This window comes from Lonchura striata, chromosome 3, assembly GCF_050655825.1.
Source record: "Lonchura striata isolate lonStrDom1 chromosome 3, ASM5065582v1, whole genome shotgun sequence".
NCBI classification, from domain to species: Eukaryota; Metazoa; Chordata; class Aves; order Passeriformes; family Estrildidae; genus Lonchura; species Lonchura striata.
The window spans coordinates 71,858,188-71,875,196 of NC_140705.1; the positions used below are offsets into that span (position 1 = coordinate 71,858,188).

The 17,009-nt window shown below is 35.6% G+C and overlaps 1 protein-coding gene across 2 annotated transcripts in view; it reads right to left on the reverse strand.

Moving 5' to 3' along the window:
• FAM120B (family with sequence similarity 120 member B) overlaps positions 1-17,009 on the reverse strand; it is a 51,346-nt gene that overhangs the window by 23,947 nt on the left and 10,390 nt on the right. For both annotated transcript variants that reach the window (XM_085576808.1, XM_021527167.3), the window contains exons 4-6: positions 11,962-12,057; positions 5,776-5,948; positions 1,914-2,006 (exon numbers count right to left, since the gene is read on the reverse strand). In XM_085576808.1, the coding sequence (XP_085432934.1) occupies positions 1,914-2,006; positions 5,776-5,948; positions 11,962-12,057 (362 nt within the window). The remainder of the gene's footprint in view (positions 1-1,913; positions 2,007-5,775; positions 5,949-11,961; positions 12,058-17,009) is intronic.

Genomic DNA, 17,009 nt, shown 5'->3' on the forward strand with positions numbered 1-17,009 from the left:
AGAGAATTCCCAGGACATTATTAAGTTCTTTATTCTTGATACAGCTTGACACGACACAGATACACATACAACTAAGAAACAGCAACTTTTTTCCACAGGGAAAGTCTGGTCATCAAAACACAGGAAAAGAGGTTAATTTGAAGGCAATGAGGGAAAGTTTTGAGACTATTGTTTATATATTCACAACCTCAGAAGAGAAAGAGACCAAAATCTTTCCTTACTATTCCCTTCAAAAAGATTTATTCTGGTTCAAACAATTACCAAAGACACTACCATGAATTTTGATGTAATAAGATGAGGAGCTGATATACAAAGTGGCCTGATACAAAAAATTTCAGCTATGTTACATGGATCTTGTGCTGGTTTCTAGCACAGCAGAAGGCATTGTGGGACAGTACATGAAGTGCTTATATAAGCAGCAGAGTGACATAACTTTGGAAAGGAATTGCCAATGGCATGCAGAAGTAAATTCCAACAACATTCTGTCCACTTCATAAAGTGATACATGACACAGTGTAAGACCAGCTTCACACTTCCTGCACTTCTGTGTGCACAGCTGATCTGCCATAAGCTTTGTGGCTAAATAACAAAATCTTGTAAACAACTTTCAATCAGCACAATGCTGATAGGTAGCATACACTGATTAATGTTATGCATTTGGATGCAGGTTTGTATTTTCAAAGAGCCACAACACAATGAATCAAAGAAAGACCTCTAATTCAAGCAGAATAAACTTAGAAGCACTTTAGAAAATTATGGAACAATCCCTGTAAATGCATCTATAAACAAGTTGTTTCAACACTTCCTGTTTGGGCTTGATTTCCTTTATGCTGTTGCTGAATGACTGCCACGCAGACTTGAACTATTGATTCTCCCACTACTGAGTGCAACACTGTGTGCAGTAATGTATCTGACAGAAATAAATCCTACATTTCTGCTGTGTTCCCTATTGCCTTCATTTCATTGCTTCCTTTTTGTTACACAGTCAGCTACAAATCAAATTTGTGATGACTTTGAAGAAACTTATAGGAGCCTGGACTTCATCTGTTATAAGGAACCAAATAATGGAACTGGGATCACACTGGTTCTGTTATTTTGGTACTTGTGCACTAGAAATACATGGATAGTAACAGGAGTGTTACCTTGATATCAACAAAAAAATACTTTCAAAATTTTCTTATGGACTGTTCAAAGAAATGGAATTTTTTGGAAATCCAAGCAAGATTTACAGAATGAAGATGTGTTAAGGCTCTAACCATTCCATTTCTTTGAACAGTCCCACAACTCAAAATAGCAGTTGACAAAACCATTTAGGAGCCTTCAATCCACGTGTGGAAAGGCAGAAGATAAGAAAGGAAAAAACAGATTTTCATGGAGTATTTATAAAATATTTAAAATAACATCCAAAATACTTACAAAATAGTGTAATCCAAATAGTTTTCACTGCAGTGTGTCACATTAAGTAAGTTTATTCTGGTTAGGTTTATACTGTTTGTAGTCTCCTTCAAACAGTAATACCGAAATTTAATTTAATCTAGAGATTTTTATACAACTCATGTTTAAAATCAAAGTTCTCCTCAGTAAAAAAAAAATGAAGAAATGTTGTATGACAGGATTCATGTTAACAATTTTTCATCAGATGGAAGTTTGGAAGATAAGGAAGGAGGAATTCTGAGAATAAGTTGCTCACTCTAGGATTGCAATCACTACAAAATGTCCCTTCCATTTTAATTTTTGGTGTGATTAGTAAATATAAGTATTCACATAAAATATAGCACATGAAAAGCCTATATATTTACCCTGACCCTTAGCTCCTGTATCTGTAAAAAAATTAATGTAGAATGATTTACCCCCAAAACATTTATCACAATATTTCCATGAGTATTTCATGCTACAATTATTCCAGTCCATACCTGCAGGCCTGTCAGTTGAGCTGCTGATTTCCCTTTGAGGCAGAGAATGAGTGCCAGAAATGCATTTAAGTCCTCCAGAGAGAGGCTACTGACCTAAAACAGATGAAAAAATGCTACATTATTGAAGGCTCTGATGAGGACCTTTCTGAAAATTGAATCCTCTTGCACAAGCAGATCAAACTTGGAACAGTGACCTCATGTAATGATGACCACCAGGAATGCATCATCCAGGAAAACACACAGGGAACAAAATACATTCTTTCACAGCTTGAAGCAAGTGCATACCCCAAATCTTTGGTACAGTGCATACACATGAATTTCCACACATCAAACAAAATGCCCACCCTTCACTTTTCCTTTCTCACTTCCCTTGGAGTTTCTTAATAACAGGAAATTTCTCCCTCTCTGTTACATCAAACACAGTAAACAAACAAACAAACAAACAAACAAACCAAAATAAATTCCTTTATAATCAAGACATAGGATAAAAACCACCTCAATGAGCCCCAGATATGATGATCATTAGGAATTTTTAAAAAATGCTTACACATTTAACTGTTAGAAATTTCAAAAATATTGAAAAATATTTCAATTACCTATTTTAACCTAAATTTCAGGATTTATCAAAACATATTTGATTTCTTTCAGGTTTTTAGGCTACATATGGAAGCAGGGAAAAACTTAAAACTAAAATCTAAAATGTTCAAGTGGGGAAAAGGAAATGACATGTCTAAATTGATGTAACAGTTCAATTCTATCAGTAAAGGGGGAATGGACAATTTTTCTGCTGTGAAAAGGTGTTTAGAGATGTTGCAGAGGCACCTGATCAGCTCAGAAGAAACACAGCACCTTGAGAGCATGGCATGATTCCATGACAGTACCAGAGTTCTAATCCTCTCCTTCCTCTTACAAAACACAAGTGCACCAAGACCACTTATCTGCTATAGCAGTTGAGAATATACAGAGAGCTCCAAAGTGAGATCCACAGAGCATTACAATTCCTTATCAATTGGAACTTGAGGAAAGATTTCTCTTGCAAAATGTGGAAATGTGCATTGTGGGAGTACAGAACACTTAAGAGACTGACAAAAATTCTGCATTGCCTTTCTTTTAATAGGAAAAAAAATCATTCAACCACTATTCAAGATTTTTTTTTTTTTGTAAATCAAGCACCACTGCTTGTCCCACTGTAAGATACTTTCTCCTCTATGATGCTGTTAAGTCTTGCATAAGGCACAAGAATGTGGAGGATATCAGAAACATTTTAAGCTTTCAAAACGCTCCTTGGTATTCATTAACTCCACCTGTCTGCTAAGATCTGATAATGGCCCTACTTTACCCTGTAATTCACCTTTGTGTAGGTGGCAACAAGAGAGGTTTACTAAACCTGCACGTTTCATACACTGAAGTAACAGAAGAAGTGATTTTTATCTACAAACAATTCTTAAAACCTGCACAAATTTGTCCTAAGAAAAGGAAATCAAAGATTGCTTGCAAGGACAACAGCAAGAAAATGCCCCTAACAGATCAGCCAAAAATGCTTATGAATATAAAAACACTTATTCAGAGAAGTATTTTATTCAGTAATCAAACTTGGTGAGTTATCACAGTTCCACTGTCAAGATTTAATCCAAAACTGTTAGAGATTGAAAGAGAAAATTCCCCTTTGTCTGGAGGCTTCACTGTTTGATTTGAACTCATTCACTGCTTTGCCAACTTTAAAGACAGACCTAATACTTTTTAATTTTTTTTGCTATTTTTGTTCTTAATTTAGAGAATATTTGAAAGGTAGACTTGAAAAAAAAAATTTTTCATATTAACACTTTTTTTACATATTTTTTGTTTACTGGATTTTTTTTCTTACTTAAAAAAATGCATCTGAAGTTTTCATTACATACTTGCACATACATTCTAAGGAAGCCAGATGGGTTGGTTAGTATGCTGGTTCCTGCAACACCCTCACTTTTAGCTTAGATTCAATTATAAGTAATGAAATTTTAAAGAATTTTATTTTCCCTCATATGAGCTGAAGGAAGACTTCAGGCCTGCTTCAAGGCAACCTACAATTTTCTCAACTTAAATAATTTCTTAGGAGACAATTCACTTTCCTTCTCTAATAAAAATTTAAGACCAAAGTGTAAAGACAAGAGTCAGAATCCAGCTAGACAAGCCTTGTTTTCTCAGCTATAGAACAAATGGAAGCAATATGGCCAGCTCAAAGCATGGCCACTGACACTCTTGCCCTCATGTTTTCCTCTCAAATATCCAAGGGAACTAACAGACAATATCAGAGAAATAACCAAAGTTTAAAATAACTCAAATCAATTCCCCAGTCTGGCTCCCAGGGTAGACTGTATCAGTGCAACTCCAAGGGCAGAAGAGAATCAGGAAAATGGGGCAGTTCTTGAGAAACTGGCACTGCCATGAAAAATCTTCCATCAAACTGTGCCCTTTGCATGATCTCTCTGCTGTTGCTCCTTTTGAAAGCAAGAGCTGTAAATCTGATTTCATCTCTCTTTATAATAGTGGCCATTGGATAATCAGTTCTGAAAACCATTTTCCTGACAAGCTTTTTTTTTTTTTATTTTATTAATAGCTTGTGATCAATGTTCAGTAAATCCACATTTCTGTAGGTGTTTCATCCGGTTACTCCTCTTCTTAATCCCCCTTCTCATGAAAGGGTGCACAGAATAAGTCAATAAATAAGTGAAATAGTGATAAAGGAAACTGCATTTTCACATTCTAATAGGAGAAACACTTCAAGTATGTTAAAATGTAGGTATGTGATATATATCCAACTGACTTGAAATTACAAGGCATGAAATTATGTTTAATAAGTATTAGCTTCAAAAAATTTTCAATTTGTATCCTGTTATACAAATATTAAAGAAAAAAAAATTACCCATACGGATCATTTGTGTAATTCCCATATGTACTTCCTCAATATGTCATCTAAATTTGAGTAAACACATGAAGGGAAATGAAAGGAAAAGTCAGGGAGAACTTGTTTTCATGTATCACACACCTAAAAATCTGTAGTCTAAAAAACAAAAATGTCTGTACAAATCTGAAGTCTAAAAAAGCAAAACAAAAGACAAAATGCAGTTCAGTTTAAGTACAAGTGAAGCTGAGCTTATCAGATTAGATAAATGCATAATTTGCTCATCCTCAGAGAGGAAAATCTGCTTGTGAGATCACCATTTGAAATGTGGCAAGTACAGACAAAATATTAAATACTTAAGAGAAAAGTAAATAATGAAGCAATATTGTATTTAATCTTGTGTCCCTTTTTATTACAATTAAAGTAATCTGAAGGATGCCAGGTATTTGGAATTATAACAGAAGTGCTACCTAATGATCCCCTATTACTCAGAATTTAGTGAGAAGAGCCATATCCTCAATTCTGGCTTGAAAATTAGTAGACTGACAAGAAGGCATGAAAAAGTAGAGATGACTAAATATTTATATTGTCTGTTTGCACAGTCTGCATAGTCACCTGAGGGGGTGTCTCCTTTTGATGACACAAAGGAAATACAAAAGGAGCAACTTTAATTTGCAAACAGGTCCCAAAGAGCAGGGGAAATCCCTCAGTTTATACTCTGCTAGACTGCCCAAGGGGTTTTGTCATAGGCACGTGAGAGTTATGATTAGCTACTAAAAACCCCAAGTATTTCTCGAACAGGATGGTGCATGCTAAGTGGAGTAATTAAAAGTACTGTAATGCAGTACTATAATATTTAATCAACTATGCCTACAGTAAGGATTAAGAGAAGTGCCCAGCACAGCCTAGCAAAAAACAGTTTATTTGTCCTTCACACTTACCAGGGCTGACAGTTGAGGAAAAAGTAACTGTCCCTCTTACCTGCATCATAAGATAGGCCAGCAAGCAGCAGAATCCTGCAACAGGTGCTTCCAGAGCCTGGAGTTCTTCCATCTCATCTTGAAGGTGAAAGCATGCCAGAAATGTACTATACCGTTGCTTCTCCACGTCAGGCCCTTTGGCAAGCCACAGAGTTTTCAAATTAGGTGTTCCACCTACAAAAGAAATCCATTATTTTATTTCAGCAGCAACAAGATGAAACATGTCTACCTCATTACAATCTGAAAGGAAATGACTGCTCTGGCAGGAAAGGAAATGAAATGCTCTTGGCACTCGCCAGGACCACAGAGTCAAAAATAAAATGTATTTGACAAAACTTGCATTTGACCAAAAAAAAAAAAAAAAAAAAAATCAATGAAAGAAAATGGCCTGTAATTTAAACCAAATTTATTGAATACAGGCATGTTTAAGCAGAGTGGACTGAATTCAACCCTTACAATAACACAGACAATCTTGAGACAGCAAGCCTTTAACCTACGCAAGGGCAAAGTCTGCCTCCAAGTGTGTTCTTTCCTTTGGGGATGCACAGCATTAAATGAGATTCACTTCACTGTAAAACAGTGATTCAGCAGAGAACCACCAGGTCTGTTTTCCTCTCTCTCTGCTGGAGTTAACATACCAGGGGTCCCTGAAGGATGCCCACAGTGTCTCCCTCATGATCACCTGTTTCAATGAACACCCATGCCACTCAGTGGTGAGCAGGCACTCTCCACTAGGCACTGTGTAGGTTTGGCTCCTCTGCAGCACGTTCCAGTTTGGGAAAAATCAGAGATCTGGTATTTTTCACTTCCTAGGCTACTGTATGAAACACTGTTGCAAACACACACAAAAGAACTGTCATCAGTTATGAATAATGGATCTTTCCAGACCTTCTCTACTATCATTATGCTTGTCTCTAAATCCTTAATATTTACCCCATGCTGCCATCGCCCAGCTTGTGACACGTGTGGGCTAATGCAAAATTTGCTCCTCATTTAAATTACATTTAATCTGTTATCAAAATAAACACTGATGCACGTGAAATAACAGAACAGAGAACTGGTTATGCCTGAGAATCTCAATAAAAGACAGAATCGGACCATAAAGTACAGCTGCTTCTGTAGTTAAATAAAAACGAGGTGTGAATTTTAAATGTGGACTAATTAAGCTACATTTGGTAACACCTCTTCCTTTTTTATGTGACATGCAGCAGCTGCAGACCAGTTAGGAACACTTGGTGATAATAAACGGTTAAAGTGACAAGGTGCTGAAATCTACATAGATGATGTTTATTTAGCCAGGAAAGCCCATTAACCAAATGGTACTAATTCTTCAGAGAGGGGGAAACTAGAAGAAAAATTAGTATTTTCTTTCTTTTATCTCCCTGATGGATGTTTCCTTTACTATTTTTAAGGCTAACTTGCCTGTCAAAAGTTTTAACCATAAAAAGAACTACTATCATATAATCTGTAAGTTCCTAACCTTATTTCTAAGGGAAATGCATTATTAAGAAAAAAAAAAACAACAAACCAATTGCTTGATTGGAGGTAGAAATGCAGGTAAGAGATATCATAAATAGTGGCAGTGAGTGGGGTAGTACAGACAGCACAGTACAGACTCACATTACTGGTTTTGATAATGGAAATTGCTGCCTTAAGTAAAAAAAGAACAGCAGAGACTGACTTCCAGGAAGAAAATAAAATATAACATGCACAAAACCAAAAAAGTGCCAACTTTTGCTGCCAAGCCTAAGCAACCCTGATGTGCGAGACAATCTGTACATGGGTAAACTCAAATAGTTTTGATGGTTTCCACACACAAAGAGATACAACAAAAATCAGTTAAAAGAAAAGTTCTCTTCTGCATCCAGGGGCATACCTAAAACCAGAAATCCTTCTTTCTTCAGAGTAAACTGATAAACTTTGTCAATATTCAAGATTATAGATCTTTACTGAGCGAATGCAACAAAAATTCGAGACATCTCTTCCATAAACAGTTTTTTACACTTTCCAAAACATCTATTTGTGGCTGGGAAAAAAAAAGTGAGTTATTTACTCTGGGAAAGAAAATTTGATGCTGTGTCCTTTTGGAACACACCAACAAAAAGGGCTTTTTTTCTGAAGGGTTCTCTTCTTCAAGTAATAAAATTCCATGTAATACCAAAGACTAATCTATTAAATCAAATGAAATTAAATATAAGTAAAACAAAGAAACAAATATTCTAATGTTTAATGACTGTCCCACACCATACATGCAGACCACAGCAATATAAGATTCATCTACAGTAGACCCTCAAAATTCTCTCTGCTTCATGTACATGCTCACTACATTATTTACAGTAATTAAAAAACATTTCTGAAATATAAATCTACTTGGATAGGCAGAAGAAATATTTTATTTTCTGAACATGTCTATATATTTACTAAATTAACCAGAAAAACAAGCAAAACTGAGTAAGAAAAGGAAAACACACCAAAACATATTTATATGTGCCTAACTGAAACATCATTACTATAAAGACTAGTAATGACAAAATTATCTGTTGAGGTAGCAGGAACCACAATTTTCCATAAATTCCACAAACATATGCAAACATAATTACTCCCAACACTCACAAAATTGTGTAAAAACCATATTCAGCACTATGTGAACTGCAGTCCTCAGGAGCCCCCAGAAGAGGAGCTTTAATTAGATCTCCATGGATTTGAGATATTACCTGCCTAAACACAAAAATAGACAACCCACAAGTTAAAAAAAAAAAAAAAAAAAAAAGCATGGACAAATCACTTTTGACCTTTTTCCTTTATACTCACACATTTAATACCATTATCATATAGAAAACAGCATGAGAAGCAAAAGCACTTCAAGGGACTACATAAATATTTATTTCATCTGTTTGAATTTCAATTATTTTTTATGAGTATGCAATATATGCAAAAGTTGCGGAATGCATTAATTCTATTATATCATTTAACTCAACACTTAAGGTGATCCTCACATTTGTAGCGACTTGAAACACATCATTACTGTGTATAAAGATGTATAATAGTAAATGTTCATGTATATATGAAGTAATGACTATTGAAATTTTTTTTATAACACCAATAACAGAACTGTAATATTTCTTCATTTTTACATGCTCATGTAAATACTGAGCAATAAAAATAAGCTTATAAAAATGTACTTGCTAGGAACAGTCAATAGTAGCTTCTCAACAACTGTGGCCAAAAAGCTCAAATGCCAATTACATCTGACCATTAATGACAGAGACAGCATTTTGAACTTAAACATATTCATGACACATTCATGAAGAATGCAATGATTAGAATACTGAAAGTACACCCAAACTCTGTGGTATGAAGCTACAATATCCTATGCATTATCAGAAATACAATTAACAGCAGAATCTATACATTTCCAGCAAAGACTTTAGAACTTCTTCTGCTCCACATAAATTGCAAATGTATCAAATATAGCTGCTATGTTCAGAAGATATGGATCTGAAACAGTATTTTCCTAGATCATAGATCTTCTAACAAAATTGATTTGTCAGTGACACCTTTTATCAATATAAGTGCTGCTCTCAATGTGTGTAAATCATGATCATATTCATTCAACTGAAAAGAAACATTCTAAAAAGAAGAAAGAAGACACAGACAATGCAAGCAAGCACAGATGCTAATTCAGAAGATGTCTCTCAAAAATAAAAAATATAGTTAATACATATTATATTTTAAATATATTTTAAGTTATAATCTTACCAACCTGGGATTCGATATTTCGCTTTTAAAAAAAGCTAACATTCAATCTATCACCTGCAGCCTTTCCAGATGCAAGGCACTACTGCTGTTTTATATACACATACAAAGTTAGTAGGAATTCTACTTTTTTTTTTTAAAGATCAATGCAAAATTTAAAGTGTTTATAATTATGTACACTACAGTTCAAAATTCACAGTTTCTTTAGACTTTTTAATCTAAATCAGACTGGAAGAGAGTCAGGATTTTCCATATAATCTCAGCACAGCTCTAAAGTAGTTTTGATTATCAGGTTATCAGTTTTTTTCAAAAAAGATAAAAAGCCTTCCCAAATTAATTGCACTTTTGATGTTTCAAATAGGTTTTTGGTAAAATTCTCTTTTGTCTTTTTGAGTAACCTGATCTTGATTGACAGCCTTGAATTTTAACTTCCTAAAACAACTTTAAATTTAGTTCTAAATATGATCTCTGTCTGAAAAATGTGATGTGCTGTTGAGAACCTTATTTGGTGAATTAGAAAGTCATGCTGTGGAAAATCAAAGATGCATGAGTGAATGTAAGGCATACAAATATGGACTGCAAAAATTTTAGAAAAATATTTATCTGCTGAAGGAATGACAACAGAGCACTAAAAATAAACACTAAAAGTCCTCCTCCCATTTCTTAATAGTCTGGTTGAACAGCCTTTCATTACTGAGTTTGTAAAGATTGTATCTGAGAAGATCCTGTTTTTATAAACTCCACTTATGTGGTTGCTATAAACAAACACACTTAAAATCCTGTTTATTGTCAACATGAAGGTGGGTTCTATGTGTTGTATGTATTCAGAGCTATAGAACCAGAGTACATGAAATTAAGTGGATTCTCTGGAAAGAGAGGAAAGAAGTATACTATCTGGGATGGAAAATATCACAACAATAAATACAGTATATTTGCCAGACAATTTGAAATGTAACTACATAGGTATGGTTTGTACTTTGTTGAGTTTTGTTTCCTTGTTTTGCAGCATGTTCCCAAAGCACTGTATGTTGAAATAAAACAGTTGCACAGGATAAACTGATCAATTTTCACTCTGCATATTCATATTACAGTTGGGAAATTTCACAACAATTTCATGCTATTATAAAACCAATTAGATAATCACTCTCCTAATATTGTTTCAGGGGTACTGAACAGTGAAAGTACTGTATAGTAAATAAAATCTCTTTTGTACTTTATCTATATAACCTATTTCTTTCTGAACTGTCCTTTAAAAAGGATTTTGAAAAGGCTGATATCTAAAAAGCAACTGGTTTTCCTTCATCTTCGAATTCAAGGGCTCTCATAAAATATATGAGTTTCAAATATAAATATAAATATGCAATCTTTGGATACCGAAAAAGAAAATTTACTATAAATTTACAAAGAAGAGCCTGCATTTCAGCTTCTGAATTTGGATTTAGACCATATCAGCACAAGAACTACTACAGAAGGCTCTGGATGCTGAGGGAAGAGGCACTGGTAATTACTCTCCAAAAGCTGAGTAGCCAGTAACTTTTCTTAACAAGATATCGATGCTATTGTGTATCAGTGGAACAAACACATTTCATGTGAAAGACTAGAAAAATCTCTGAGTTGCTGATCCATTTGCTAACAGATGACAGAGAGAGAAAGGGCTGAGAGCTGTGAGATCAAGGATGACTACAACTGTGTGGACAAATGAACACTTAGAACAATTTTCCTGCTGACATAATAAAATTGTTTACTTCCCATCCTAAACCTATGCTGCATGATACAATTGTATAGATATACACACAATTACATATATACAGTGCTCAATCTTTTCACTGAAATGTATGATACATCCTCATAAATGTAACACATTTTTCATAACTACAATTTCACTAAGAGTGCTCATTAATGTATTTTTTTTACCAAAGGGAAGAAGACAAAACCACATAAAATACTTAAGGCTTAAGAGAGCAGAAACAGCTTCACAGAAACTGTCAATTTTTTTTTTTTTTTAATTAAAAGCTGGAATCTCTCTCTGGGTTGTCAGAGATTATATAAAAATGACTCCTTTTTCCATTCTCCACTGTTCTCATTAACAAAATTTGTCAAACAGCTTAATGGACAAGTTTTAATATGGCCCAACACACCGCTTAGCCTGGCCTCAGAGCAGTATTTAGAACTTCTAAGAAACTGTCTGCATTTTTGAATGGATGCTTGAATTAGCACTGGGTTTAACCATAGCCCCAGTAAAAACATGTATCTCAAAGCTGAATCCTATTATAATTACAAAGGGTAATTAAAAGCAACTACAAGTGTGCAGCTCTTCAGCTCCTTGTTCTTCACAGTCATCCTGGATTCTGTATCAAACATGATGCATTGACCAACCTCATTTTAGTGAAGTGGTTCTTTCAGTTTAGATTTATACACATTTTTATTCTACCTGTAACAGGAGGTTGTACAGGTTGTATCAGGTCCGGCTGCTTGAGAGGATTTCCAAAATAGACAAACCACTCTTTTACCAAAGGACGGGTTCCACCTAAAAAAGACACAATTGGACCAGTAAGTCAAATGCAAGTATTGACACTACTGTAACAGCTGGAATAAGCTGTGATCAGGATTCTAAATAGAAGGCACCTCTTGATGACTGTTTGCTCAGCTTTAGAAACAAACCAAGAAAAGATTGTTTCAGTATCTTTATGACAAATCATCAGAACAAATAAAGAGTTTCAATTATGTACTGTAAACATGAGTTTGGACTGGGAAACTACAACCAAAACTGTAAATACAAGAGTCTGTGGAAAACATTCTCAAAGGCTTAAGCCTTCCCACCCCAAGGCAGCTCAGGAAGCTCTGGAGGCATGTGGCATAGCTCAGGGACCTGAATGAGCTACCTCAGTCTCTCAGCACTGTCACACTGCCACACATCCAGGCAGAGCTGAATATGATTCACCTCTCAACTTGCCCTGACATTTCCTGTGTCAGGGTTTGAGCCAAAATCTTAATAGGGAGGCCTTGATGGCCATTTGAAAGCTGACAGCAATGGAGTCATCCCTACATCCGATGTAGAGCTTTTACAGCCCATTGTTCCAGACCTTTTATCAAGCATAAAGGAATTGTTTATGCATAATACTTCAAGTGGCTTTCCTAGTCCCTAACCTTAACCCTGCTCAGCCCTGCTAAAGATGTCCCTTAAATTAAAAAATTCTCTACAGGAATTGTTCATCTAACTACTTGATGCTTAAAAAAACCCAAACAAACCAATCCTCAGAAAAAAAAAAATCACGCATTAAGAATTTTTGAAATGCAGACTGTCCAATTTACAGTAGTCAGCTCAAAATCATTCCAATGCAAGTGTACATTAAAATAAAACAAACATAGAAACAGTGCTACTATCAATGGCATTTTGTATTCTGTCCAGATTTTTCCTTATGGTACCCATGTCATAGTGGCCTAAATTTCCTCTCAGTAGTGTGGTACACAGTATTAATTAAAGAGGTTTAGCTAGTCCTGGGCACTTGGAGTAACGTTTTCAAATATTTTCTTTTTTTCCCTTCCCTTGTCCCTTTCCAGATTCACACGATTGCATCTCTAATTTCCTCCAGCTCTCAACCAATACTGAAACCACTATTCTTTAAAATTCCTACCTTTTATCACCTATTCTAATTTCCCTGAAATTTACTGCACAAATATTTTTGATGCCACATTGTGAACCCTAATCAAAAACTTCCCCTAGAATAAAACAAACCAAACAAATCTTTCCAACACCGTCCTTTCCTTGTCCATCCAAAAAGATTTTGTCTCACAATTTCCTGATTTCACTCATAGCTCGATGCTGGAGATATCTGCTGACATAAATGAAAAAGTAGTGTCCTATGGTGCAAGGGCAGAAATTCCTCAGATGAATTTCTAATGTCAGGGGTAAGAGAAGGGGAAAAAAACACTACAAAATCTGCTTTACAATCCTGCTTCTTCCTTCCTTCCTTCCCCAAGGACCTGCAGCATAAACTACCAATAAAGGTGAGGGATTGAAGAACCAACACAGAGTATGAGGGACATTATTACACATGGCTTGCCATGCTTATTTGTTCAAAAACTGATGGCATTAAAAATAAAATTAAAAATGCCTACACTAGAGGGGAAAAAAAGTCTTAAAGGGTACATTCCAATAGCTGAATAATCTCACATCTTGACTGCAAAACATTGTCTATGACAACGCTATTTTATGAACAAAACCCTTCAATTAAATAACCCAAAGTCACTTTCAGAAACATTCTGATGTTTTAACATTTGGGTTTAAGATTTAGTGTGTGGATTACTCTGTTTTATTCAATTTATTCAGCTCATTTAGCCTCCTGAATTTTAGCCTGGTTTCTTAAGTAGGCAAACCTAACACAATTAGGACATCTGTCTTATAATTAATTCATGGATGCACTGCTCTGCTTCAACTAAATCTGCTGAAGGAGAAGTGATTTCAAATGGATTAAAGTCCTACACATTTTCTGGAACTGAATACTCAGCTGACAGAGGGATCCTATTAGGGCACCAACTGAAAGAAAGGCAGGAAAGTCAACTTACCTGTTGTATCCAAACAGACTGAATGATTAATCAATACACAAATAGCTGCAGAAGAGCCAGAGATGAGAGAAAAGGTAGATGGGATTTGGAATGGGCAGGAAGCAATAGGGAACATGCTTAGGAACACCATATACTGCAGAAGGGAGTTATCAAGGACATAAGAAGTTAAGATGACATAAAAAAGCATGGAAATAGAAAAGCTTTACTGGTGAATAGCATTGCTCTTCATGAGTTCCACAAATCACAGAAAAACATATCAAAATGTGTCTTGATTCTAAATACCAGTGAGAGATTATTTTTGACATCAACCATTGAACTCATGCATAGTAAAAAGGGAAGTTGATAGAAAGTCTAGAATTTCATTCTTTTAATGTTTGTGAATGTAGGTACAGGACACAGCACCATATCAGCTGAATGCTTTTCATTAGTTTAGCCCATTAGTAGCAAACTTATATTACTGTTCACATAAACAGCCAAATATATAGCTAAAAGCAAGGTCCTGCGAACTGACAGCCCATTAACATGCCAAGAACAAAGTGGAGATATGATTTCTACATGCCAACCCGCTCCACATAGAAATGTCTTGGGGAAAAAAAGCCACTAAGTTTTCAAGCATTTTTCCCCACAATGCATATAAAGAATATCACCAATGAAATGAAAAAAACAAAACAAAACAAAAAAAAAACCAGTTCATTTGTTTAAATAGATTCTGAATGACCTGTGAAAGCACTGCTTAAGCAGCCTAAGGACAGCTTCAACTATGTGCAAACCAAAAGACAGTTGGAAAATGTTGTTATGTGTGCTCCTCTATCCCTGCAACAACACCAACTCTCCTGAGTGATAACTGGCAAAAATTCTGCTAAGGGACTGTTTTTGACAGAGTCAAAGCAGCGACCACTCTGGCCTGCTAATATTAGAACTGGGAGTGATGCCAGGACTTCGAGGAGCTGGCCATGGGCTCAGGCTACATTACATAACCTCCTAATTGGCAACAGACATGCAGGTACAGGTATTTCCATGGACTGCGCTAGTGCCAAAACCTGCTGGCTTTGTTCTGAATTCTTTGCACATATAAGAAAGCTTGGCTGGCCTATCAGGGTATATTATTTACTGTTATTTTCCCCTCCTACTTGAATTTTTCCAGAAGTACTTTTTCTCAGAAAGATGCTAAAGTGTTGACAATTTCTATCACTTCATGCAATATTTCACATATTGATCAGAATGGCTCAATTAATTATAAATGCACTTTTGAAATACCCAGACAACAAATGCCACATTGTCAGAATCACCATCAGCCCCTTATTGATTTCTGTAGGATCAAAAATAAGGCTGTGATTCTCCAACATTTCCATGAGTAAAGGTACACACACCACACACCAAACTATATCAAAGGCAATATTATATAAGCAATTCTTTCAGCAGCTCTGCAATCTTTTACAGGCAGGCACTGATTTGCTCATTCCCGCTCCCTGCCATTCCCTCGGGGTGTTTCACCACAGCTGCTTGTAGCTACACAGAGCCAGATAGGGAAACAGACCAGGTTAGTTACCTGACTACAAGAAAGGCAGGGAAGAGAGACAGAGGCTATTTTCAGATTCTCAAACTGGGCCACCACATAGCTGCACAAACAGCTGCAACAGCATGACTGAGACGATGTGCAAGGATTGAAACGAGTGGCTGTGCAAGAGAATTATTTAAAGTGGCACTGATAGCAAAAGCAACACATCCCACTATGGCTTCAGGCAGTGACATGGTAGGGGCTGATGGTTTCAAAGGATATGACATCCTGCTCCTATGGATTTGTGGGTCTCTTAGGCACCCTTGGAAATCACAACCTAGACATTCAAAACTAACAGTCTCTTGCTTCACAGTAGGGCAAACAGTTTACATTAGCTTTAACCTGTTCTTACTAAAACTGTAAGCACTGCTTTTACAAAATTTTGGCTGTTTTGCCAATTAACAGTAAGTAAGCAGATCTGCAAAGAGGTCAGTTTACACCATATTTTAATTGATGATATTAAGGAGTGAAAAGGAGGATCACTAACACATGTATCACCAATGCAAACTGAACAAACTGTGTAGAGTTAGTCGAGTTAGCTTCAAATGTGCTACATCAGCAGCTGCATAATGGTGGCAGACTCCACATGGACTAATTTAATTCCTTGTCTTGTTCCAGTAAGCTCTTTTATAATGCTAATCCAAGGTCATTCTACAATACACTACAACCTATGGACAGTGTAGATTACTTCTTCCCATCCTATCCCTTATCAAATTACAAAAAAACAGTCAACTTGACCACATCTGAGGGAAACTGGCAAAGGATTCTACTTTGTAAAGAACAAAGCTTCTTTGTAGGTGTAGCAGTGAATCCATAAAAAATAATGCTTACACATACCTATGCATTCCAATACAGACTGTGACTAATGAGCTACACTCCTGACTTAGAAGCAACTATACACTGGAATAAAAAAGTAACTCATGAACTACTAGGAAGTGACATGGTTAAAGCAGTTAGAGGTAGATAGATGCACTGGAAATGCAGATTTAATAGAGGCAGCCATGCAGATACAATCTACCTACCTTTCTGGAAGGGTTAAGGATTGATTTTCTAAACTATGATTTAGTTTAGAAAATTATCTCTGGAATTGGAAGCCTGAGTTAAGAATAAATAACACATCCTATCTGTTGTTTTATTCTATTTCCATAAAAGAAGACAACTTTCAGAATAAAATTTTATTTTCAATATGACTCTAAATAAACGTTTCTGTATTTCAATCCTGTACTTCTTTGAGTAAAACAAATACTAACCTGCCTAATACCCTGCCATCTTGCAGCAACAATTTTTAATTAAGAATTTTGGTCTGGGTGTTTCTGAAAACATCAGTGAATATCCTGCTGTTTAAATGAATAAGT